Source organism: Aplidium turbinatum, chromosome 10, assembly GCF_918807975.1.
Source record: "Aplidium turbinatum chromosome 10, kaAplTurb1.1, whole genome shotgun sequence".
Taxonomy (NCBI): Eukaryota; Metazoa; Chordata; class Ascidiacea; order Aplousobranchia; family Polyclinidae; genus Aplidium; species Aplidium turbinatum.
In genome coordinates this window covers 76,751-101,664 of record NC_137481.1, presented here as the reverse complement: position 1 = coordinate 101,664, position 24,914 = coordinate 76,751, and the positions used below count along the sequence as shown (strand labels likewise).

Sequence of the window (24,914 nt, the reverse complement as noted above, 5' to 3'; positions counted from 1 at the left end):
CTTACCATATCAATATACCATATCAGTAACCACTGTATGGTCTTACCATATCAATATACCATAACAGTAACCACTGTACCGTCTTACCATATCAGTAGCTACTGTACGTCTTACCATATCAATATATCATATCAGTAACCACTGTACGGTCTTACCATATCAATATACCATATCAGTAGCCACTGTATGATCTTACCATATCAATATACCATAACAGTAACCACTGTACCGTCTTACTATATCAATATACTATATCAGTAACCACATCAGTAACCACTGTACGAGTGTACGGTCTTACCATATCAATATACCATATCAGTAACCACTGTACGGTCTTACCATATCAATATACCATATCAGTAACCACAGTACGGTCTTACCATATCAATATACCATATCAGTAGCCATTGTACGGTCTTACCATATCAATATACCATATCAGTAGCCGCTGTACGGTCTTACCATATCAGTAGCCACTGTACGGTCTTACCATATCAATATACCATATCAGTAGCCACTGTATGGTCTTACCATATCAATATACCATATCAGTAGCTACTGTACGGTCTTACCATATCAATATACCATATCAGTAGCTACTGTACGGTCTTACCATATCAATATACCATATCAGTAACTTACCCAACGGATAGGAAAGTTTTGGATGAAGAAACCAAAGGCTGGCTGTTTGTTAGTAGCCTTTCAGTATAGTCCGGAAACATTCCCAAGAACTTTAGTTATTGAACTCTCTGTGTTATCATTACACAACTTGTTTGATCAATCATATTAATTTGTCACTGAATTGGTAACCCGAGATCTTTGGTAACCTTAGACCTTCGGCAACCCTCGACCTAGACTACAAAAGATTAGGACTAACAAAAATAGTATTACTCATCAAAGTCATCAACGATCTTTAAGCTGGAAAAATAATTTAATAATTTGGACTTCAGTGGTTGTGGGCCTGAGACCACATCAGCTCATTTGAGATGGCAAAGGAGTCTATTCCAAAGAGTGATATTCCAAATCTTTTTTTAAATTATTCACAGGAAAGGGAAGAGAGCGTAAAGGGCGACATTTTCAATGCTTTCATTTCTTTGGTGAAGCATACACGTACCGTCACATCATCATCAACCACTACCCTGACAACCGACAACACGATGGAAATCGATAATTCTCCTCTCTCTTTGTTGATGGAACAAGTCCCTACCATTGTCATAGGTACCACCAGTTTTTATAATTTGCAATTTCATTATTGTTTTCACAATGACTATATTGTGAACTGACATCACTGCTTTACTGGGATCACGAAGTGAGGCAAAGTGAGGTCCTTGTGCAGCATCGGAGAATTAACGCGGGAGTTCATGTTTTCTCTGCTTGAGACATGAACCTTGAGAAAGTGCTTGATGAGGTGAAGATGGATGCCCATTGTCCAAAGGATTGATGGGTCATGGTCAGTGCTGATCATGATGGGTCATGGTCAGTGATGATCATGATGGGTCATATGGTCAGTGATGATCATGATGGGTCATGGTCAGTGATGGTCATGATGGGTCATATGGTCAGTGATGGTCATGATGGGTCATATGGTCGGTGATGGGTCATGGTCAGTGATGGGTCATGGTCAGTGATGATCATGATGGGTCATGGTCAGTGATGGTCATGATGGGTCATGGTCAGTGATGGTCATGATGGGTCATATGGTCAGTGATGATCATGATGGGTCATGGTCAGTGATGGTCATGATGGGTCATGGTCAGTGATGATCATGATGGGTCATGGTCAGTGATGGGTCATATGGTCAGTGATGGTCATGATGGGTCATGGTCAGTGATGATCATGATGGGTCATGGTCAGTGATGGTCATGATGAGTCATGGTCAGTGATGATCATGATGGGTCATGGTCAGTGACGATCATGATGGGTCATGGTCAGTGATGATCATGATGGGTCATGGTCAGTGCTGATTATGATGGGTCATGGTCAATGATGATCATAATGGGTCATGGTCAGTGATGATCATGATGGGTCATGGTCAGTGATGATCATGATGGGTCATGGTCAGTGATGATTATGATGGGTCATAGTCAATGATGATCATGATGGGTTATGGTCAGTGACGATCATGATGGGTCATGGTCAGTGACGAGCATGATCAGTAATGATCATGATGGGGTCATGGTACATTACATAGAAGTGAGAGAGGAAGGAAGCGAAAGACCTTACGAGGTCACCAAGTCAGTTTCCACCTCGATCCCCATCAGTATTTTATAAAAATGTTAACAATGAGGATTAGCCTATACTGAAAACATTATAGAAAATAAAGAAACTTTGAATAAGGTTACAGAGTGCAGTGTGGTGGTTAGTACATACAAACCAACCATGAGAAAATTGCATATGAACATAGCCCTATACTATAGGCCACTTTGTTCAGCTTAGTGCTGGACTTGTTAGTGTCTTTTATGGTTTGGTAGGTTTCAATTTCGTGTTGGGTCATGCCACTGACATTAGAAATGGTGTCGGTTGTGCTTTTCCTTCAAGCAGTGGTGATGAGTCAGCGTGGTCAATGGTCATTGTTTTTCCTGTGTGCTGCTAGTTCATGTTTCAGTTCAGAGTTCAACTTTTACTTCTAGTAAATCAATGGCGTGTTTTGTTTAACTAAAATACAATCTCAAAATGGCCGATCTAATGGTTGTACCGGCACCACAAACATTTTCAACTACGCAAAAACACAGAATGGACATTATTTAAATATGCAAAGGAATAGCTCGGCTGTCGTGAAGCGGAAGTTTACGATTTGTGTATGATTAAAAATAATGTGAAACCAGTGTCTTCGTTCACTTTGTTGTAAACTGCATTGCCACATTCATTTGGTGGAAGCATTTGCTTTGTTGACCCGCAGTTGGTGATGCATCTAAATGCCAGGAGTGCTCTGAACAAAATAGTTGGAACTTCTATTCAATCTGATAAAAAAATAACCAGCCCAGAATATTGAAACTACCTTGTTCAGCAAAGGTTTCAAAACAACCATCTTCTAACTGAGATACGAACAATTTGGTTTTTGAAACGTTTACTGAACGTGAGTGTAGTTTTTACATTTTAGGCTTTATATATTTGTTTTGATGGGGAATGATTTGATTTTCAAATCATGTTCGTTTACTAATTTTTAGCTCTTCAGAAGCATTTGATCGAAAAAAGTGTGAAGACTCGACATTTTTGTTTCTCGTTACTCACACAACTTGTTCTTACAATGCCCGGATGTTTGTCTAGCCACTTGGAGGCACTAATCCCAGGTATTGAATTCAGTCTTTCGGCAAATCGCAATAACTCATCAAACATGAAGATAGACACTTTGAACTTCATCCATGTCTTGTTGATTCACCATGAACCAGAAGTAAGTGAACTTTTACAAGTCTGTTGATTAATTTCATTGTATATTATAGTTAGAATTATTGCAATAGTCTCTGGAGTTTACAAAGCAGGACAGCTAGTAAGAAATGAAATCATCAGACGACGAATGCAAGTCGGAGAGCTGGAAGACAAACTGAGAGAGACACGCTTTACATGGTTAGGTCATGTCATAAGGAGAGACGAAGATTATGTCCGAAGAAGAATTTAAGACAACTGGAATTTGGTAGTAAAAAGCGAGGAAGGAAGATGGAGAGGTGGTGTGACAGAAGATGTGGAAATAATGGAAGTGAAGGAAGAAGATGTTGCTGACAGAGTGATGTGGAGGATGGAGAGACGAAAAGAAGATGGAGAGATTGTGTGGCAGAAGATATGGAAATTGTGGGAGGGAAGGATGAAGATGTTGCTGACAGAGTGATGTGGAGGACTACAAGCTGCACTGCCGACCTCACTTGAAGTGGGGATAAAGCCAGATGAAGAGTGGGAATTATGCATTACTTGTAGTTCATTTGTTTGTATCAAAATGGAAATGTATGAAATTAATTGCCGCCCATGGCATTGCTGGCTTCTTGTCAATCAATAAGGTTTTTCAGAACAACGTGTTTTACTATTGTCGCTTTGTGTCACTTTTCAGATGGTCCATCCACACATTTTAACTTTGGCTCCTCTGGTTATCACTTGCGTCAAGGACCCATTTTATAAAATAACATCAGATGCTCTCCTGGTTTTACAAGACATTGTTAAGGTATTGATGTTGTTTGGGTGTTACGTTAACCGCTCGCTTTGTTACTGTGTTATATCTAGAAGATGCGACTTTGACGTTGTGTTAGAGTTTATTTTTCTGTTGAGGTTGTTTGCTCTGGACAAGTAAATTTTGATTTGGACAAATTGATTCATTCGCTGTACATCGCGACTCTTCATCGACTCAAAACATCAGATATTGACCAGGAGGTCAAGGAACGAGCAATCACCTGCATGGGACAAATTATGTCGTCAGCCGGTAGCCGGTAATTTTTTTATATAGTTTTAATTGTTCTTGGTAAAAATGATCAAAACATTGAATATAACATCTGCATATTTATTCATATAATATCTCTCTCGGCCGCTGCCTCTGTGGCATGAATTAGTGGTGCGATAGTGATGAGGCCAGCCTCATGGGCGAAATGAAATGTAAATGTCTCTTGCTGTCAATTCTTGCGACACTCGACTACCGAGAAATATGGGCCTACATTGTTATATACCGTCCCATTTATTTCATTCCTTGCATAATGTAGGTTGACTCACACACTGGGGGGATGCTCATGATTTATATGTAACTACATTAACCTTTTGATAAAAGCAAGTAGCGGTTCGCTGTAGATTGAATCAATATACACCCGGTACCTTCAACATCTTAGTTGTTATTTGACCAGCCTTGTTGAAGAGATTCCTGTCACTCTGGAATTGTTCCTCGATCGTTTGAAGAATGAAATCACAAGACTGACGACTGTGAAATCTCTCCACATGGTGGCACAATCTCGCCAAGTGGCCTTATCCCCCATTCTTCCAGAAGCCATGCCAGTACTCGCAAATTTCCTTCGGAAGAATCAACGATCACTGAAGATTTCCACACTTCGTTGCTTGGATAGCTTGTTTACCAATTTCCCCAGGTAACTTTGTAGTTATTAGGGTTTTTTCTTGTGCTTTCTTTTCAGTTGTACTTGTAGTTTTTCACATTACCAGTGAGCACTGTTGTAAAAATACTTTTTCACCTAAAACTTCCAAGCCGTACATTCCTCAAAGCTTGACTGGCTAGTCTAAAATCTGGCCTCCAAAACGGTTGTTTTCTTACTTGCGCAAGCTTAACTTTTTGTTGGCTTGAGATAATCGCGGTTAGTGTCGCTTACTGAAACATAAGAGAGAATAAGCGAGAGAAATATCAGCGCGAACAGCTCCGCCAGAACACTCGTTTATGAGTTCTCCTGCCTGGAAATATTTTCGCTCCATAATCTCAGGTCTACACTCAGTAATCTGGCTGCTAGTCAAGCAACTAGGAAGTTTGTAGTTGTTGTTTTGTATTGGATGCTCCCAGTGTTCTCTGGCCACACCTGTTTCTAACTTTTCAACATTACTAAGGTGTCTGAACACTTTCGGTGGTAAATTGAGTATTTGCAACTTTAGCTCAACACAATGGAGCCCAATCAACCATGACCAAGTGAAGCGTTATGTTTCAATTAATTGTTTTGTGCCTTTTAGTGACATCACAGAGGAGATGATGTCGTCAGTGGTAGCAGAGTTGCCGCAGTTGATAAATGAAAGTGATCTCCACATCGCTCAGTTATCCCTTCAGTTGCTCTCTCTGATGATGACCCTCCCCATAGCTCTCGATAGGGATGCGATGGTTAAAGGCATTTTACCGAATGTTTATCAAATTGTGCGGTCACCTCTTTTGCATGGTGAGTTCCTGTGGTTTAATTATTATTGTTTTATTTTGTTGTTTATACCGTTACGCAGCACTTTTTGTTGTTTATACCGTTACGCAGCACGTTTTGTTGTTTATACCGTTACGCAGCACTTTTTGTTGTTTATACCGTTACGCAGCACTTTTTCTTTTGTCTTCACCACAAATTTCTTGTCAATCTGTCACTTGCCTGACAACAAAAACGAATGAATCGCTGCACGAGTCATCTTGGCTGTGATCTATCCACCAGGATGCGCCAAAGCGTTGTGATGAATTTGTTGAACCCATAAATCAATTTGATACTGTACTGACGGGGCCAGTAAGCCTCGTCAGTGTCGCTATCGCGCTTCTTTCAAAGTATAGTTTCGGGAGAGAGTTTGCTTTTTTATACCAAAGGCAGGCAAGACACAACAATAACACAGGGTTGAGCATTACAACAGTATCTTACATATTTACAATAGTTCAACATTCAAACGTTTTCGACTTAACTTAAGTCCTCATCAGGAATCTGTAAATATTTATAAACTACAATAAATTTCACTTCTTGACAGTGACTACCGTAACTAACTAACTAAACAACTAACTAAAAGCATCGAGAAACACGCAACGATTAAAAGCAATAGAGTGGAAAACATACAGACAGACGAAAAAATTACATTAAGAAAAGGCAACTGCATGACTAAGTTACAAAGGAATTTGCACCACGGGGTACGTGATACTACAACTTAGTTGTATCACGTACCCCGTGGTGCAAATTCCTTTGTAACTTAGTCATGCAGTTGCCTTTTCTTAATGTAATTTTTTCGTCTGTCTGTATGTTTTCCACTCTATTGCTTTTAATCGTTGCGTGTTTCTCGATGCTTTTAGTTAGTTGTTTAGTTAGTTAGTTACGGTAGTCACTGTCAAGAAGTGAAATTTATTGTAGTTTATAAATATTTACAGATTCCTGATGAGGACTTAAGTTAAGTCGAAAACGTTTGAATGTTGAACTATTGTAAATATGTCATATACTGTTGTAATGCTCAACCCTGTGTTATTGTTGTGTCTTTCAAAGTAGCAGATATGCTCCCCACTAGTGTCCATTATGTTATTGCTATTCACAATGGATTGTTTCTCTCCACTTCATGGGACAAACCCACTCACCTTGCAGCAAAGGAACGTGGCTATTGGTGCAAGCTGTTATGGCACCCATGTGTGACGTTTAAATTTCAGTCTTCAATGTTTGAAATACTTTTGTCTCACCACTAGGTGGAGCGTTAAGTTCCGTTCTGGAATTCTTCCGGGTTCTAGTGACTTGCAATGGATCAGCTCGATCAAAGACCGACGATGCCTACGTCACCTTTCGTGACGTTCTCCGGTCACTTATTGAGCCCATATATCCGCAGCGGTCCACTTCAAAACAACGCGGGACTCCACAAACTGCGCTACACAAGCAAGCTTTCCATTCAACAGGTCAGTTCGCCAGTGACGTTTCCAGCAAATTACTTGGATGCACGAAACCCCACTCCCAAAAAATGTGTCATGGTCATAGTCACAAAACCACCGAAGTATTTGAGAAAGTTTCATCACTTCTTGGCTCACCCTGGTCAAAGCCCATTATGTGAAATATTATCAAAGTCTGATTTAGCCTACCGAGGCCGGGTCTGCTACTATTCGGCTAGTTTTGCTAATTACTTACCTTCAAAGCGTTAACAACGGCGAAGTGTTCTCTTCTGTTTTTTATCGAAAGTCTTTACAGTCTTTTATCGAATACCGTATATACTCGAGTATAAGTCAAGATGTTCGCAAGTGATTTTCACCTCAAAAAAACAGGTTCAACTTATACGCGGGACAAGCTATTGTCTCCAGCTTGGCAGATTTCAAAGTAAACGCATTTTTACTGCCGCAAAATCATTGTTGACGTAGATTACGGAGTTTGAAATGGCGTCGAAAAGTAAAAGTTTTGAATACGTTTATTTCCAGTGATTCGAACTTAAATTTCAAATTTAATGATTTCTTGTCAATTCTAAACTTTATGTGCTTGTTGAGCAATATACAAAGCTCACGAGACAAAAACAGCAGAAAGAGCTGTTTTAAGAAATCGATTTTTTTATTTTTGCGTGTAGGATATAATCGTTCTTATTACGTAACATTCCATGATCGTTGAAGTCGATGTCAAACCTAAGCGGTCGCATAAAACAATGATGTCAGGTTGGCTACAGGTGATAATAGCGGTAAGAGACGTCGTTATTGCAGGCAATATCTGCGACCAAGACTATTAAACACATTTTCTTTTTCCGATTTTCGATTTAATTCTCACACATTGCGAACAAAACAATGCGTTCTGTTGAATCATAATTGATCTCACAGCGGGAAGACCTCGTTGAAAATAGCGCGTCTAATTTAGCTGGTTTACTTAATATTGCAGTGAATAGTTACGTGACTATTCCAGCAGCGTAAGTTACTCTATCATCTACTTTGAATTTCCATACCATATGAGAAAGCCATGCGATCAGCTGCTGTTTTGCGGGTAAGAGCAACGTAGGCTATTTTTCGCTTTCGGCACTCTTTAAGTCCGTTTAAAACTTTAAATGATCTAAATCTCTTTCGCGAAGTGTTTAATCTTTGAAACACCACTTGTAATAACCATTTTTGTTGCCCCTGGTTAGTGGTTAGGTCTAAACCCCACTCATCTAAAGCTTCGATAATTTCAACTATAAAAGAAACGATATTATGTGAGAAAACATTTCAATTTGATAGTTCAAACATTTTGCGCTAAATTTCATTTCAATTTATATTTCTTTGTCGGAATGCAAAAGGAACGATATTGTGGAATAAAATACAAAATACAATTAAAAACTGTAGCCGAATAGGGAACTAGCCGAATCGGACTAGCCGAATCGGACCAGCCGAAACGGGCCATTCCGACCGAGGCCACATATTACACTGTCAGTCCTCTATCAATTCAATCCAATGTCATATAGAAGGTGAAATATCAAAACTAGTAACTACGAACGTTTTCGTCCATACAACATGTTAGCCTTGCCAAGCATCTCAACAACTGATTTGCTCATACTCGTACATACAACATGTTAGCCTTGCCAAGCATCTCAACAACTGGTTTACTCATACTCGTCCATACAACATGTTAGGCTTGCCAAGCATCTCAACAACTGATTTACTCATACTCGTACATACAACATGTTAGCCTTGCCAAGCATCTCAACAACTGGTTTACTCATACTCGTCCATACAACATGTTAGGCTTGCCAAGCATCTCAACAACTGATTTACTCATACTCGTACATACAACATGTTAGCCTTGCCAAGCATCTCAACAACTGATTTACTCATACTCGTACATACAACATGTTAGCCTTGCCAAGCATCTCAACAACTGGTTTACTCATACTCGTACATACAACATGTTAGCCTTGCCAAGCATCTCAACAACTGATTTACTCATACTCGTACATACAACATGTTAGCCTTGCCAAGCATTTCAACAACTGGTTTACTCATACTCGTCCATACAACATGTTAGCCTTGCCAAGCATCTCAACAACTGGTTTACTCATACTCGTCCATACAACATGTTAGCCTTGCCAAGCATTTCAACAACTGGTTTACTTATACTCGTCCATACAACATGTTAGCCTTGCCAAGCATTTCAACAACTGGTTTACTCATACTCGTCCATACAACATGTTAGCCTTGCCAAGCATCTGAACAACTGATTTACTCATACTCGTACATACAACATGTTAGCCTTGCCAAGCATCTGAACAACTGATTTACTCATACTCGTCCATACAACATGTTAGGCTTGCCAAGCATCTCAACAACTGATTTACTCATACTCGTACATACAACATGTTAGCCTTGCCAAGCATCTGAACAACTGATTTACTCATACTCGTCCATACAACATGTTAGCCTTGCCAAGCATCTGAACAACTGATTTACTCATACTCGTACATAAAACAAAAAACATGGTAAAGTAAATGAGGCAAATGGCGTGACAGTTTAAATTTGCATAAGAAAAAACACATAACATAGATATGAGGCACCTCCGGCAAACAACTGCCCATTCAGGATTCCAGTATTTGATGAGCAGTTGAGCACAGGCTCGTTCATAAGACTCTAAAGACAATGTATTGCTTCAGCATGATTGAAATGAACGGTGCTTAAACAAGACAAACTTTAAATATGTTCTAGATTGAGTTTCGCTTGTTGCAGCATAATCGTTGTTTACTTCACAATGTACATACAAAAGACCTGTTTTTGCCTGATATGGTAGCAGCGGTTTGAACTAGCTTTCGGACACACAGTTCCTAGTCATGTACAAGGACGAGTTTTGAGACTCGAAACGCTGTGAAACTTTAGACACAGGCTATAGAAACTTGTCAAACAATGTTATGATATTTGAAGGGGGCAAGTTGAAGACGTTGTAAAGCCACTTTGCAGTATCATGTTGCTGCTCGTTTAATTTGTACCAAGGTGTTATTACTGGTTTGGTTCTTGTTGAGCCATTTTTATATTTTATGCTCAGCGAAGTGCATTGCTGCCTTGGTCCTATCTTGTCCTTCGGAATGTGACTTGATCGTTCGTCAGTTTATGATGGATGTAGAAAATCAAAAGTCTACAGATTCCATCCGAACGTTCGCTCTCCTCGCCCTTGGGGAAATCGGTCAAAACATTGACCTCAGCTCATTCCAACAACTTGAAATGGTGAGAATGATTACGTGGAAGCATTGTTAGTGAGACCTGGAGCGTTCATAATCACAAATAACAAAGTGAAGGTTGGCATGTTCTGGTTTCTGTTTAATTATTGTTGAACCTGTCACTGAAAATTATTTTTTCAGGTATCTTGTTTCAACACGATTGCTGATGCTGTTACGTTTGTTAGTTATAACTGCTCGACCTGGGCGTGCATGCGAAAGTTCCACCGTTGAATTGCAGATTTTCTCAATCCACAAGTGGATACTCTCTTAGTTATTATGACAGTCAATGATTACTGCCAAGTTCCTGTGTAGGGCCAACACATGATGTTCTCATTGCGCAGGTTGTCGTTGGAGCATTCAGTGCCCCGAACGAAGAAGTAAAATCAGCAAGTTCTTTTTGTCTTGGTCGCGTCAGCATCGGTAACCTACAGCATTATCTTCCTGGTGTGTTGCAGCAGATTCAGCAGCAGGTAATTAGATCTCTGCTTTGCTGCTCTTTTTAAGTCTTGAAATTATTATCAAAAACTATGTTTCTGTGCAGTCAAAACACCAATATTTGCTGCTGCATTCCCTGAAAGAAACAATAAGCTTTTCTATGCCCGAGGCTTTGGAAAAATACATGCCAGATATGTGGAATCTATTGTTCGAATACGCGGAAAGCCAAGAAGAAGGTGACTATTGGTTGCTAATGCTTGTGAAGCGCTTGACAATCAGATATTTATAGATGAGTTAATTTTGCCGCTTTAAGGTCATCCATGCCTCGCCCGGTGCTTTTTTAGTTTCAGCGTCGCTGGTACCTTTTAATTAATCGACGGGTGTTTGTTGACCTAGCTGTTAACTCTCTTGTGATCAGTTGCTTTTCTTATAGGGACAAGAAATGTAGTGGCAGAGTGCCTGGGAAAACTGACCCTGATTCAGCCTGTCCGCTTCCTTCCGAAGCTTCAGACCCATCTCTCTGCTCAGAGCGCCCTAGTCCGCGCCACTGTTGTGACTGCAGTGAAATTCACGATCACTGACCAACCTCTGGCTATTGATCCCCTGCTGAAAGAACATTTCGGTCAATTTTTAAATCTTTTAGAGGTTGGTAAGCCAAAGCATTTGAGTTGTTGTAGACTAAATTATCTTGGCATTGTCCGCTATGGTGAGTGATGGTTCATGTGTGGTATGTTAGTGCGGCTGAAAACGCTATTATTGTTACTGGCACCTGGCCATGACATTGGCACTCACCCATCTCTACTTCTGTCACCGCTTGGAGTCCAATGAAGCCACTAGGAAGCTCCATTGAGCAACTCACCCAAACTTTAAAGTACAAATTAAAAGCCAAACTTGTCTGCTGCCAATGTCAAGTTATATTGTGACATTTCGGCGAGAACTTGTTAGGTTGTCCTTGTGTTAAATATTTTAGATAATGTTTTGATTTCCAATATCGTTATATTTTGGGTTAGTCTCAATAGCTCAGTTGGTTGCAATGCTGGTGTCTCATGGGCTTGCACGAGTTTTGTTTCACAAATATTTTTTTGTTCTTGGCACAGGACGAAGCTTTGACTGTTCGTCGAGTCACTCTAACGATGCTCAACTCAGCGGCGCACAACAAATCGATTCTCATTCGCGATCTTCTGCCCGAAGTCTTGCCGAAGTTGTACGCGGAGACTCGAGTTAGAAAAGACTTGATTCGGTTGGTTGCTAGGTCTGGCGAGTTCTGTGCGCAACAATGCAGCGGTGGAGAATGCGATCGATTTGCTATAATGCGGCCCTGGCCAACACCGTTCACATCTGTCCAGGGTGCAATAAATTGGGTGGGCCTGTTGTTGAAGGGTGCCAAGAGAAAGGAACTGGTCCAACTCTCGTTTGTGCCGAAGGTTTAGTTCCAGTGGTCCCCAACCCTGTAAAACCATGGAATTCCTGTCGGAAGGAATTCCTCCCAGTTGGGAACCACTGGTTGGGAACCACTGGTCGGGAACCTTCTCCCGATGCTGGATATCAAGTTTGGAGCCATAGTCGTTTCTTAAGGAACAATGTGAGAACATCACACGACCAGCAGTTTGGCCACCAACGACTATGTCATCGTTCACCAAGACCCAGAGTGGTCCATGAAATTAGTCTGGTATAGGGAGCTGCGGATTGTACCCGAAGAAATATTTTTTCATTACAGCGAAGTGATGATGGGTCCGTTCCGCCACACTGTAGATGACGGACTGGACGTGAGGAAGGCGGCCTTCGAATGCATGTACACTCTGTTAGAATCTTTTGTCACCCAACTTGATATATTTGAATTCTTGACCTACGTTGAGAACGGCCTAAAGGATAGCTACGACATTAAGGTTAGTTCTGAGGTATCAGCGGTTTTTATTGCGAGAGAATCTTGCTCTAAGCTCATCGTCACAGTCCATGTCCTTTGTGGCGTAACATTTTGCCACTGAAGATAATGACTTCTTGTTTGTTCATCGCTGGGCCCATGGTCTGGCTGCTTTGGGAACTTCTTGTTGATGACGTTTGAAATGTTTTGTTGTCCAGATGTTGACATTTCTCATGCTCGGCCGTTTGGCCTCCTTGTGCCCCACGGCCGTTCTGCAGCACATCGATCGTCTCATTGAACCCCTCAGAGCGACCTGCACTGTCAAGGTGAGATCGCGGTTAATTCTTTGAGTTGTTTTGATTGTAGATGCAACTTTGTGGCTAAGTGATAAAGATCTGACTGACGGTCGAAATAACCAGGTTCGACACCCGCAGAAAGCACACGGCTGCGATAGATTGTAAACATAAAGGTTGACGTTCTTGCCTTTCCGTAACGGGATGGCGGTGATTTCATCGTAGTAGCGAGATGCGATAACTTCTTGTAGTCGCCTGCTGAAGCTCGAAACCATTTCAGGTGAAAGCGGATTCGGTCAAACAAGAGTTCGAGAAACAGAACGAGTTGAAGAGATCAGCGCTTCGAGTTGTTCATTCTCTGCTGGCCATCCCTGAAGCCGACAAGTCTCCGGCGATGAGCGAATTCCTCGCCCAGGTCAGCACGGCAATAATACAGGGTTGCCACACGGCGATAATATCTTTTTTGTCAATCTGCCTTGAACGCGGGAAAAGTTATCAAGCGCGATGCTTTTTGCATTCTCCTTTCAGAATCCTTAACAAAAACCGCTTAGAACTATCAGTTGGAAAAGTAGCGTTACAAGTCGACAGCTTTCAACACTTGTGCCTTGTGACCATGTAGCCGGCCATGGCACTAATCAGTAATCACGAACTCCTGACGGTTTCCGGCACCGCTCCGTTGTTGGGAAAAGAATATAAGGCCACGTTACTGATGGCACCTTGCTGGTAAATTGAATATCGAGATTATTTTTCAGGTGCGATCCAGCTCCGAACTCTCATCCATGTTCGACCATGTACAGAAAGACACGTCATCAAATACGTCATCGGTCGCCATGGAGGCGATGGACACCACCTAACTGTTTGACATTGATGGCTTGGTTATCTGGTTGTTATGTTCTCATTTCCGGCAATAGACGTGTTTCCTCTCAAACAAGTTGAACTTGACGTATTTTTGATGCCACGGTCGTAAACTCAATACAAGCGCCACATTCAATGAATTCCAGTTTCATTCGCAACTCGATGTTTGTTGTCTCAAAATATCTCGTTTTTAAACCGAGACAGATCACCCTCCAATGTTTTTAAGGGACAACAGTCTCAGCTCCATGTTATGTATCGTCGTTCAAATGATTAAATCTTTATCCTCGGATTGGAAAAGCTTCTTTGAAAGCTTATTCAACTGTAAGTTTCGCATACTTGTAGAGCAGGGTTACTCAACTAATTTTAACAAAGGTCCAGTTTGACAAGTTGAATATTTTTAGCGGTCCGGAGAATAAGTTAGGCTATTTTCCACGCAACCACAAATGTAAAATTATCTGTACCAAACCACTTTTTTAGGTAAAACGTAACTCGAATTGGATTTCTGAGAAAGTGCTGGGAGTCGAAGCCCAAAGTTTTGCAAACAAAAATTTGTAAGCGACAGTGCAAATTCTCTTGACAAGCGGTATCCCAATTCCGCCATCGGTGTGCTATAGCCTAAGTCAAATACTTAAACATGCGGAAGTGAAGATTGAAACAAAGTGCAGGATTGATTGCAAGGCTTGCAAGTGGATTGTTAAAATGTTGTTGCCGAGCAGCCGAGGAATTATTCCATCCATTACTGTAGGTTCCGCTGAATGGAGAGCAGTTTTTAGAAAGCGTTGCTCAAACACACACCCCGAGAGTCGAACCAGTGCCGCTTAATCTTGAAGCTTCTTTGTTGGCGAAGTCACGCGCGAACCAACTGAGCTATTTTGTGCTGTAAAACTAACCTGGGACAAATGATCCCTTTTTATGTTTTTGTAACCGCTTTTCTAGGATATTAATTTTGAAGAGATACGTTTAGTTTTGGGCATGCAAGCAATCGGGCTTGCTAACATCCGAGAACCGATCAACTAGTTTTTGTAGTTGAACTGCATGAAATTTTGGTCTTCTCTCGTATGAGAGGTTGGTTTTTGGACCACGTTTCATTGGGATCACATGTCCGGGCACTTTTCTAGCAGCCACTTGATTGTAGAGTCCTCCAGCGTTGACAGACCAACTGCCCTTGGTGAAGTAAAAGTCGGGTAATTGTAGAGGATGTGGTTTGTTGTCTGTTCCTCTGCACCACAGTTGCATGCCGCAGATGTTGATAGGCTCCATTTGTGCATCAAGGATGCGAAGCGCCCAACACCCGTAGCCTACCCAGGTAGCTCGGCAGAGCTCATTTCCTGGTGGTATGGGTCCAGCCTGGTCAAAATGTAAAAAGATGGGTAGCCTAGGCTACACTATTGTTTCACTGTTTAAGAAAAATACAAAGCTACCTACTAATGCATAGCCTACTGTGGGTCACCGATACGATAGTAAGCAAAGTAGCCTACCATTAGGCTTGTAAGCCTAAACTATTCAATAAATCCATTTTACAAACTACTGTACTTTTACGAAAATGCAATAAAACGATCAAGATCAAAGTGTCATTCCCTCCTTGAGCAGCAGTCATATCATGAAAAAATCGATTAATTCACTGATGTTAGAATGTAAATTATGACGTAGGCCTTAAGTAGTTTTGGCGCTGTGATGGTGGAATGACAGTTTGATCCCGAGTTGCCACATTGGCGTTTTTATCCAACAAAAAAAAAGATATGTGACAACTGCGTCCAATTAATTCTAATCCAGTTTAAATTCTACTCTAATTTGTGAAAACTTGGGTAGCTCTAATTCTAATCCAACTTCGAAAGACTACAAAAATTCTAGTTGTCCAAGTCTGCTCTATAGCCCTGACTGTGTAACCAAGTGCCTCCCTGGACCTGCTACTGACTGACGCCAGAGCTGTAGTAGAAACTTTATACCGCTCTGATGGGCGTGAAAAAGATTCCATACAAATGACAAATGTTTTTACTGATGCCAGTGTTGATACGACCAGACGAACCATAGCTACTGCTGATGCAAACGACCGAGAGAAGTGAAACCAACTCTTCAGAAACATTGAACAACTATAATTCGAGAAGGTGTCATACGTGACAGGTCTAATGAGAAGCCTGGGTATCTGTCCAGTGTCAAACTAAAATAGCTGGGATCGTTAGAAAAATGGAGAGAACTGTTTTATTAAAAAGCTTTCTCCATTTTAAAAAGCGAAACACGTTGAAAATGTCCGCAGTAAAGTTTGTTCAACATTCCATTGAACAATCTGCGACCAGCAACTTACAGTTGAACTGAAGATGGGGTTAGATAGAACTTTGGAATGCAGGATCCATACCAGCAACCTGTTGCTTTAATTTATTGAACGTTTGACCTGAAATTTGCTAACAGAATGAAACCAGTGCAAACACAGGTATACCAACTGAAACGCGTTAAACCGGTTCAAACTAGTCGCTCCGATAAAAATAGTGAATTCAAACTATTGGTTTCAACATTTCGATAACAAATCCTTTGCATCTTTCAAGCAACCCACAATAATTGTTTTCACGTGAACACACAAGTGGATGCGCATGGGAAACATCGTCGACGCCTCAGCTGGGAATGTTGGCTCTAAGCCGGATGCTTTGCTGTGATGCCAACCTGAGCCGCGCGGAGCGTCCTTCCTTTCAGTTGGTACCCAGCCCGTTCCACATGAGCGATCACGCCGGGTTTCATTCCTTCCATTGGCTGTTCAAACAAGGCCTCATGTTCGTTTGGGTCAAATTTCTCTCCTTGTTTCGGTTGTATTAGGATCAAACCGTGCTTTTCAAAAACCTTATGCATCTCATTGTTGGTCAGGCAAACTCCTTCATAAAAACTTTTCCACATTTCGTCACGTTCAGCCGCCACCTTCTCTGGTGAAATACTAGAAACCGCTAAGTTCATAACATCCGCAACTGTGAGAAGATCTTTACAAAAAGTTTGAATTCCAAAAACCTTTGCATCATTTATTTCTTTTCGTAACCGCATTCGAACATTTTCTGTTTCCGCAAGAGATCTCTGATACTTTTCCTGCCGAAATAAAGAAGTAAATTAATGCGATAACTTTCCAGCAGCGCAATAGCAATGCATCACAATGGACGATTGTACAAGAAACCAGTCGAACCAACTGCCCGTCACTTCCCACCAGAACATGCGAGCAGTGGCAAAGCTATGGTACTTGGTTTTGATGAGTAAATGCAGTGATATGTATTATAACGTACTGACGAGAACGGATAAGTAGCAGAACCCTAGCTTTCTGAATCGCTCCATGACCTTTTGGAAATTGATCGACATTTCGCGGGAGCTCCAGAAAGCGCTACATGGACCTCGAGAACAGTGGAATCAAAGCGTCATGTATGTTTTTGTATGACCTTGCAGTAAAGATGGAATACCCAATCCTAAATACCGTATAATCGGATTTTGTTTTTATCTCATTTGTTGTAGTTTTTTTCTCTCATTCCATTTATTTGATAATGTTATCGTTTTATTTATTGCCGCTTTACAGCAGCTAAGGTCTTTTAGCAACACGGTTCATTTTTAATTTATATCCGGTTTATGATGTCATCACGTTATTATTCGACTTATTCTCACTGCGTTATAAATGCAAGAAAGAATGCAATCAGTGGCGTAGCAACGCAATATGCAGCCCTTGGATTTTTGCACGAAATGCCGCCCCCCTTAACACCGTCGGAAAAGCTGATTAAAATTCGACACAACAGAAGAATTAAAGCAGTGTTTGTTTAGTTTGTATTGAAAGTTCAAAATTCAATACGTCCAACTTTCATTAACGCAAATTCAGCAATTAAATCATCAAATAGATAATGCCTCGACTAAATCACTTTCAATAAACAGTAGGCTATTGCAAGCGCAGACCGCCTGCTTTCTCCCATAGTCGATCTCAAGTAAGATTTTATCAACTTAAGTTTGGAAAAAACTTCTTTCACAGCTTGCAATAAAAACGGCAACAGTGAGGTAAAGCTTATGGCTCACAAATAAATAAGGTGTTGACTGTTGATTCACATAAACGATGTTTGCTTAACCACTGCAGCACGTCCAGTGCTTTGGCGTCATTTTTAAATGTAAAACCACTAAATTGTAGCCTACTAGTCAATTAAATTCACAGATTTCTAGTCTTAACTCGGTAAAAGTTACGTCATCAGCATACATTTTCTCAAATTTGTCCATATCTATTTCGATACTGTCACTTCATCGGTGGGATGGCGCAACGGATAAGGCGTTACCTTTTCCAACTTTCCTTTGAACTGGCCACCCTACTCTCGTTAGTGCCGAAGCCTTAGTACAATGAGAACCTTATCTTCTCATCCCTCAATGCCTGGATAAAGTATGGGACCTACGTTTACCTTTACTGTCACTTCGCAACAAGGAGTGGAGATTTAAAAAGTCGAATACTTTATTTAGCAAACACATATTGCTGAAGTGCTTTTCAGCTTCACTCCGAAACCGGTCCATAGCTTCTAACATGCATCTCTTGATTTCTTCAACAGCCGAGAGACTACGTCTGCATATTCACCAGGTATCCTTTTCTTCCTTCTGATCCGACTCTATTCGATCGGTATTTCTTGCTTTTTGCAGATCTTGATCGCTCTTTCAATGCATTGCTTTACCAGCGCATTGCGCTCATTGTTCAACAAAACAATAAATGCTTTCATCCTGTGGGTACATTTTCCCAGAGACAGGCCTTTTCGCTGTAATTATTTTTGAGTGTCATAAGATTCTCTTGGGACTTCCAACCAACATTGTAAAAGATCGCATCAAAGATTCCATCCGCTTGTCCTCGTGTATCAATATTTTTATTTTGATCACAAAGTTTGTTTAATGCACCCACCACACCAATGAAATATTGCTGAAGCGCTTTCGCAGCTTCATAGTGCGCACTTCATCGTATGTCAGTCACCCGTTTTACCACATTTGGCACATACTTAAGCAACATCTCCCATCTGTGAGTAGAAGCAGAAAAGAAGGAACAAATCCTTTCCACAACAGCAAAAAATGGTTCAGAAACTCCTGACGATCCCACTGCGTGAACTCTTGCAATGTTAAGCGAGTGGTTTCCACACGGGATAAACAAGGCCTCAAAACTAATATTTTTTATTCTGCATTGTACTCCCGTATGGATTCCTGCCATGGTGGAAGCATTGTCGTATGCTTGGCCTCTACACATCATTATGTCTAAGCCATTTGCTGAAGCTCATTGAGAATAGACTTAGTAATTTCGTCTGCATTTTTTCCGTGCAGTGGAAAAATTTTTAGAAAGGATTCCTTTATTTGTAGCCTACCTCGTTATTGCTGTCGATTTTGAGGTATCTAACAATAAAAGCCATTTCATCAATATGAGAGTCGTCAGGAGTACTGTCAAGTAAAATTGAGAAATAATTTGCTGTCTATCTCTTCCAGCATGAGATCTTTTACCTTTTTACCAAAAAACTCAATTAATTCATTTTGGATAGCTGGTGAATAGTATGTTGTCATGCTCTTTTTGGTGAGTTTGGTACTAAAATGTGCTCGTAAATGACTGTACTGTAATTTGCAAGGAGTTTTAAAGTTTCAAGAAAATTTCCCTGGTTCCTTGAATTAAAATCTTCCCGGTGACCACGAAAAGGAAGATTTTGTTTACTGAGGAACTTTATGACTGCGATTACGCTCTGCAAAAATAATAATAATGTACAGTAGAAGATTCCTGTTTGAAGAAAAAACTCTTTTTTTTTTTCAAAAGACCCGAACTGAAATCAGTTTGAATAAACTGTCACATTTATAATACTAAAATTGCAATTCAAAGCCTCATTCCATCGGACATGGCAACCTGCCATAAGCCAAACCAAAACAATTAAAAACCACACTACTGACAAAATGAAGTAAGTGAAAAGAACACTGAACACTGTCTTTGTGATTCTGAACACTGAATCACAAAGACGTTGTACAGTAAATAGGATTTATGAATAATATTGTCTTTTTTGTTGTGTCATGATAGTAGGTTTTAGTAATAAATGGCCACCGTGATTGAGGACTGAGGTATTGTGGTCTTGGTCGCAGATATTGCCTGCATTAACGATGTTTCTTACCGCTATTATCACCTAGCCAACCTGACATCATTGTTTTATGCGGCCGCTAATCGACTTCAACGATCATGGAATGTTACGTAATAAGAACAATTATACACGCAAAAATAAAAAAATCGATTGCTTAAATCAGCTCTTTTGTCTCGTGAGCTTTGCGTATTGCTCAACAAGTGTATAAAGTTTAGAATTAACAAGAAATCATTAAAGTTTGAAGTTGAAACTGAAGTTTGAATCACGGCAAATAAACGTATTCAAAACTTTTACTTCAGCCGGCGCTGTTTCACACTCAGTGTCTGGTCGGCAATATTTTTGCCGCAGCAAATATGCGTTAATTTTGAAGGCTGCCGAGTTGGAAACAGCTTGTCTCGTGTATAAGTCGAACTTGGCTTTTTGAGGTGAAAACTACTTGAGAAAATCTCGAACTACACTCGAGTATATACGGTAATAAGTAAAATTTTGAATGTTAGGCTACAGAACAAATATCGCCCGAGGCTAAATTTTCATGTCAAGTTAAATATTTCTGCTTCTGGAGTGCCCCACAATTAAATAAGTCACGCCATGGTTACGCTACACCAATGTCTGTACAGTAGAATGACCGGTATTTAAAGTGCAGATAAACAAGAAAAAAACAGTTCCCGAACTTTATTGAAAAGCTGCATGTTGCGCCACAACATTGTTCTTTGTAATACCGCTTTGAAGGAGGATTACGAGTATGAACAAAAGAATAAATTTTAAACTTCATTTTGAATTGAAAAGAAATGACGTAATGTCTTCCATCCTTAGTTATCATATATTTTTTCATTACGTAGTCGTAATGTCTTGTAGGAATAAATTGAAAATCAGTATGATCACTCAAAATGAAAGTAATGGAGCTACGAATCCTCACTAAACCAATCAATCAATGGTCTTGTTGTATCTAAGAGGACAACCTTATACTATATGTTACTGATCTACGGAGCTGACGTAAACCTTAAAAGTCATGTCGACTTATTCTTGATGCCCCCCTTATCGAAAATTGTTCTTTGTAATACCGCTTTGAAGAAGGATTACGACTATGAACAAAAGAATAAATTTTAAACTTCAATTTGTATTGAAAATACACGACGTAATGTCTTCCATCCTTATCACATATTTTTTCATTACGTAATGTCTTATAAGAATGAATTGAAAACGAGTCTATTCACTAAATATGAGAGCAACGGGACCACGAATCCTCACTGAACCAATCAGTAAAAGATCTTGTTGTGCCTACTGATCTCTGGAGCATACATAAACCTGAAAAAATATGGACTTATTCTTGATATGGAATTTGACTACATTATATTACATATCGATTAATGGATATTTTGTTTCACTGAACTTCAAAGTCAAAACGTATTTGTTTACCACAACCAAACCACTTGTGACGATCGAATTTGTTAATTCCTTATTCGATAAAATATTTAGATGATGTCACGTCATTACGCCGATTTGAGATATTTCATTCATGACGTCGTATGGATGAAAAACTTTTACAAGTTTTATACTCTGCTGAGAGTAAAGAAGAAACATAAATGATAAATATTGGAGAAATTGAGTCTCCTTTACAACTTAAGAATCGAACAACGCAAAACTGCTGAAACAAAACGTTTTGTTTGAGTGAAAGAATCACTGCAAGCAACCAATGCCAAAATGCGCGCGCAAGAAGTCGGGAACCCTGCCATAGAAAGACAGCGCGCAACAAATGTGTAACACAAGCGCACACAGGATGATTGGCTTCGCAGTCGCCAGTTTTGAGGTTTTCCACCCAAAACTGTGATAACTTTGCCCTTGTTCAGGAGTGACGAGTACTTGGCAAACTTCGGCGTTATATGACCCACGTATGACTTAAAATGACTTTGTTTTTGTTTTGATATGATGATCAGAAATAAAAAAACAACTGAACTGACTTCGATGAGCAGTTTTATTGCGTTAATTTCATGTAATTTTTTTACTTCATTCTTGAGATCAAACTAAAGAGCAGCTTCAGAGCAGTGTCAATCATCACATTTGCTAGTTTAACTGTCAACTGGAGCTTATCACATAAATTGGAGTGGTTCGGTTCTTGTCAAATTACTTTAAAGAAATTTAGCAAAACATAAAACTAGTTACCGTATTTGAAAAAACTGAGTTTTGTTTTTAAGACCTTAAATCAGACTTGGACAACTACATAATTCTAGTTGTCTAATTCGATAAATTAGAGCAAATGTCGGTAATTCCAATCTAATTCGGTGAAAACTTGTTTGCTCTAATTGTAGTTCTTATCCAATCTCCAGTTTTGCTAAAAAATTTAGTTTGTCCAACAGTATTTTTGGCAAATGGAAGGATACTGCGCTCTTATCAACGTTATACAAAGAAAATGCAATAAAACGATCAAGATCAAAGTGTCATTCCATTCCCTTGAGCAGCAAAGTCATGAAATATTCGATTAATTCATCAATTCACTGACGTTACAATTATATTATGACATAAGTCGTTTTGGCGCTGTGATGGTGGAATGACAGTTTGATCCCGAGTTGCCACATTGGCGTTTTTATCCAACTAAAAAAAGATATGTGACAACTGCGTCCAACTAATTTTAATTTCTAATCTAGTTTAAATTCTACTCTAATTTGTGAAAACTTGAGTAGCTCTAATTCTATTTTTAGTCAAATTCGCAAAAGCTTAAATGAGTCTAATTATAATTCTAATCTAATTTCAAAACACTACCCAAATTCTAGTTAACCAAGTCTGCCTTTTAAATCACTAAGTTTGCTTACATAAATTTAACATGTGTCCTGCGACGCACTCTTCACTCAGACTTTGTTTGCGTGAACAAAACCTTGGCTTTACGTTAGCATAATTTTTTTTGGCTAAAATGTTTCGAAGCGGATTTGTTTTCTAGATTTGCTATAACTACTCTAAAAATAATTCGAATTCTCAACTATTCCAATACGCCCATCTCCACTTCGCAAGAGATTATACATTTTCACACACAAAATAAGGTAAAAATAATGTTTTTAAAATAGATAAATGCGTGTCGTATAATCAGTTTTGGTGCATCTGTGCCTAGAAGACTTACTGTCAGTTCGACTATAGTTTCATTAAGCTTCTTTATGTCTTCATCCGCCTTGTCCTCATCAACATTTTCAACTGAACCCTCTTGAGTTGATTCTGATGAATTCCTGCAACCATTTCAATATCAGATGATAATTTACAAATGCAGGGATCCCAACTCCAACCACAGGTCATTATCTCCATTCTAGGGTAAATTCAATGAGCAAACCCCAAGCAAAAACAATTGAAAAGAAACAAGACAATTTCAAGCAATAGTGATAGTTTCGCATGTCCAACTTGTACACAAACACATGACATCACAATTTCATGTGAACTTAATATTGAGAAGTTGGTTGGATGCCACTCTAGTGACATGAAGAAAAGTGCCATCAAATCAATTAAGTTAATTCTCCATCCAGCACACATCAGCGGCGATGAAATTAATAACAATTGCTATTTACTAAAAAGGAGACAGCGAAAAAACCACAAAGGGCCATCAAGTCAGCCATCAAAGATCATATCATGGGATGTAGAGTTTGCAATGGTCAAAAACGCTCTACTTGCTCGTTTAAAATTTTATGTAAAGGCAAATCCCAAACACTTTCGTGAGGCAGCTGCTTTCCCCCAAACATACTGTATATTGGTTTAGGATTATTTTGCTACTCATCACACAAGAGGCCATTGCATTCACAGCAATTTATTTGGCAGCACATATGTGGCTTCAACACCTGCCGATGTAAGGAAAGTGGTAAATTTTGCTTGATATTACATAAGAAGGTGCAAGATTCATTGAATGCAACACAACCAAAAGACATTACCTGAAGGAAGTAAAAAATGTTGCTTTCAAGTAGTTTGAAATAACTTTTGCAGAATTCCAGTGTGGGCTGAATAGAATATGCCTCTGAGTTGATAACATTGCATATACCTGCAACACTTTTCAAACTATATATATTACACAATTTTTGTTTAATATTTTACAACAATAATTGTAAGATTTTCTGTACAATATGCATCACAGAATTGCAAGTTTAGTCTGTGAGTTTGAATTAACATAAAACAAAAATACTTGAATGTGAAATATTTATTTTAAACGCAGCAACTATAGTGACATACGGCGACATATGCAGTATTCGGCAGCTGCAGCAATTGAAGTACGTATAAGAAAATTTGTGGGTCACAGCAAAGTTTAGTTATATACAGTAAAAATGTGTAGGATAGAATGGACAATATAATATAATTCGAAATCAGAATAATACTGAAAAAGGAGGGCAGTGTAGATCTTAGTCATGTCATGGGTATTTGTTTGGCTCCAAAACGCTTCTTTTTAAGACGCACACTTTGTATTTAACCCTAGTCTATTCTTCAAAACAAAGCTGGGTTTCTGTAGACATTAGATTGGACACTTGGACAGCTTTTTGGTCTAAGGTTGAATCTAAAGTTCAAAATGTTTTTAATGACAATTGAAGCACCACTAGCACCAGTATTTCAAACAGTTAGTTTTTGACAACATTTTGAATGACCTTTGTTAGTGAAAAAGAGGAAGTGGCAGTTTGTGGAGATAGGATTTTAGAAAGTTTTTCTACTTTCTAAATGTGTGCGGTTAGACAAGGAATTGTTTTACTTATAAAAATATAATTATTTATTAGTTTTGAAAGGGTTTGTATCAAATTCTTTGTCTTTCTTAAAATCTGCTATCAATGTACATGTCCTTTTGCTGTTAGTTAGGCTGATGCCACAGAATTCTGAGAAGCAAGA

General features: G+C 39.5%; 2 protein-coding genes across 2 annotated transcripts in view; one reads left to right on the top strand and one right to left on the bottom strand.

Annotated features, from left to right (window-relative positions):
- LOC145777935 (cullin-associated NEDD8-dissociated protein 1-like) overlaps positions 1–14,118 on the top strand; it is a 45,717-nt gene extending 31,599 nt beyond the window's left edge. The window contains exons 10-25 of the mRNA XM_082589296.1: positions 1,047–1,218; positions 3,168–3,391; positions 4,040–4,150; positions 4,255–4,412; positions 4,818–5,054; positions 5,641–5,840; positions 7,094–7,297; positions 10,377–10,555; positions 10,890–11,018; positions 11,090–11,219; positions 11,417–11,628; positions 12,081–12,223; positions 12,701–12,869; positions 13,063–13,170; positions 13,418–13,552; positions 13,890–14,118. Coding sequence (XP_082445422.1) covers positions 1,047–1,218; positions 3,168–3,391; positions 4,040–4,150; positions 4,255–4,412; positions 4,818–5,054; positions 5,641–5,840; positions 7,094–7,297; positions 10,377–10,555; positions 10,890–11,018; positions 11,090–11,219; positions 11,417–11,628; positions 12,081–12,223; positions 12,701–12,869; positions 13,063–13,170; positions 13,418–13,552; positions 13,890–13,991 — 2,613 coding nt within the window. The 3' untranslated portion in view covers positions 13,992–14,118. The remainder of the gene's footprint in view (positions 1–1,046; positions 1,219–3,167; positions 3,392–4,039; positions 4,151–4,254; positions 4,413–4,817; positions 5,055–5,640; positions 5,841–7,093; positions 7,298–10,376; positions 10,556–10,889; positions 11,019–11,089; positions 11,220–11,416; positions 11,629–12,080; positions 12,224–12,700; positions 12,870–13,062; positions 13,171–13,417; positions 13,553–13,889) is intronic.
- A 1,834-nt stretch (positions 14,119–15,952) lies between these two features.
- On the bottom strand, positions 15,953–24,153 carry LOC145778514 (grpE protein homolog 1, mitochondrial-like). Its single transcript, XM_082590008.1, has 3 exons — positions 23,978–24,153; positions 23,185–23,287; positions 15,953–17,058 (listed from the first exon to the last, which is right to left on the bottom strand). Exons 1-3 carry the CDS (start codon positions 24,073–24,075, stop codon positions 16,618–16,620), a joined length of 642 nt encoding a protein of 213 aa, XP_082446134.1. The 5' UTR covers positions 24,076–24,153; the 3' UTR covers positions 15,953–16,617.
- Between the last annotated feature and the right edge of the window lie 761 nt (positions 24,154–24,914).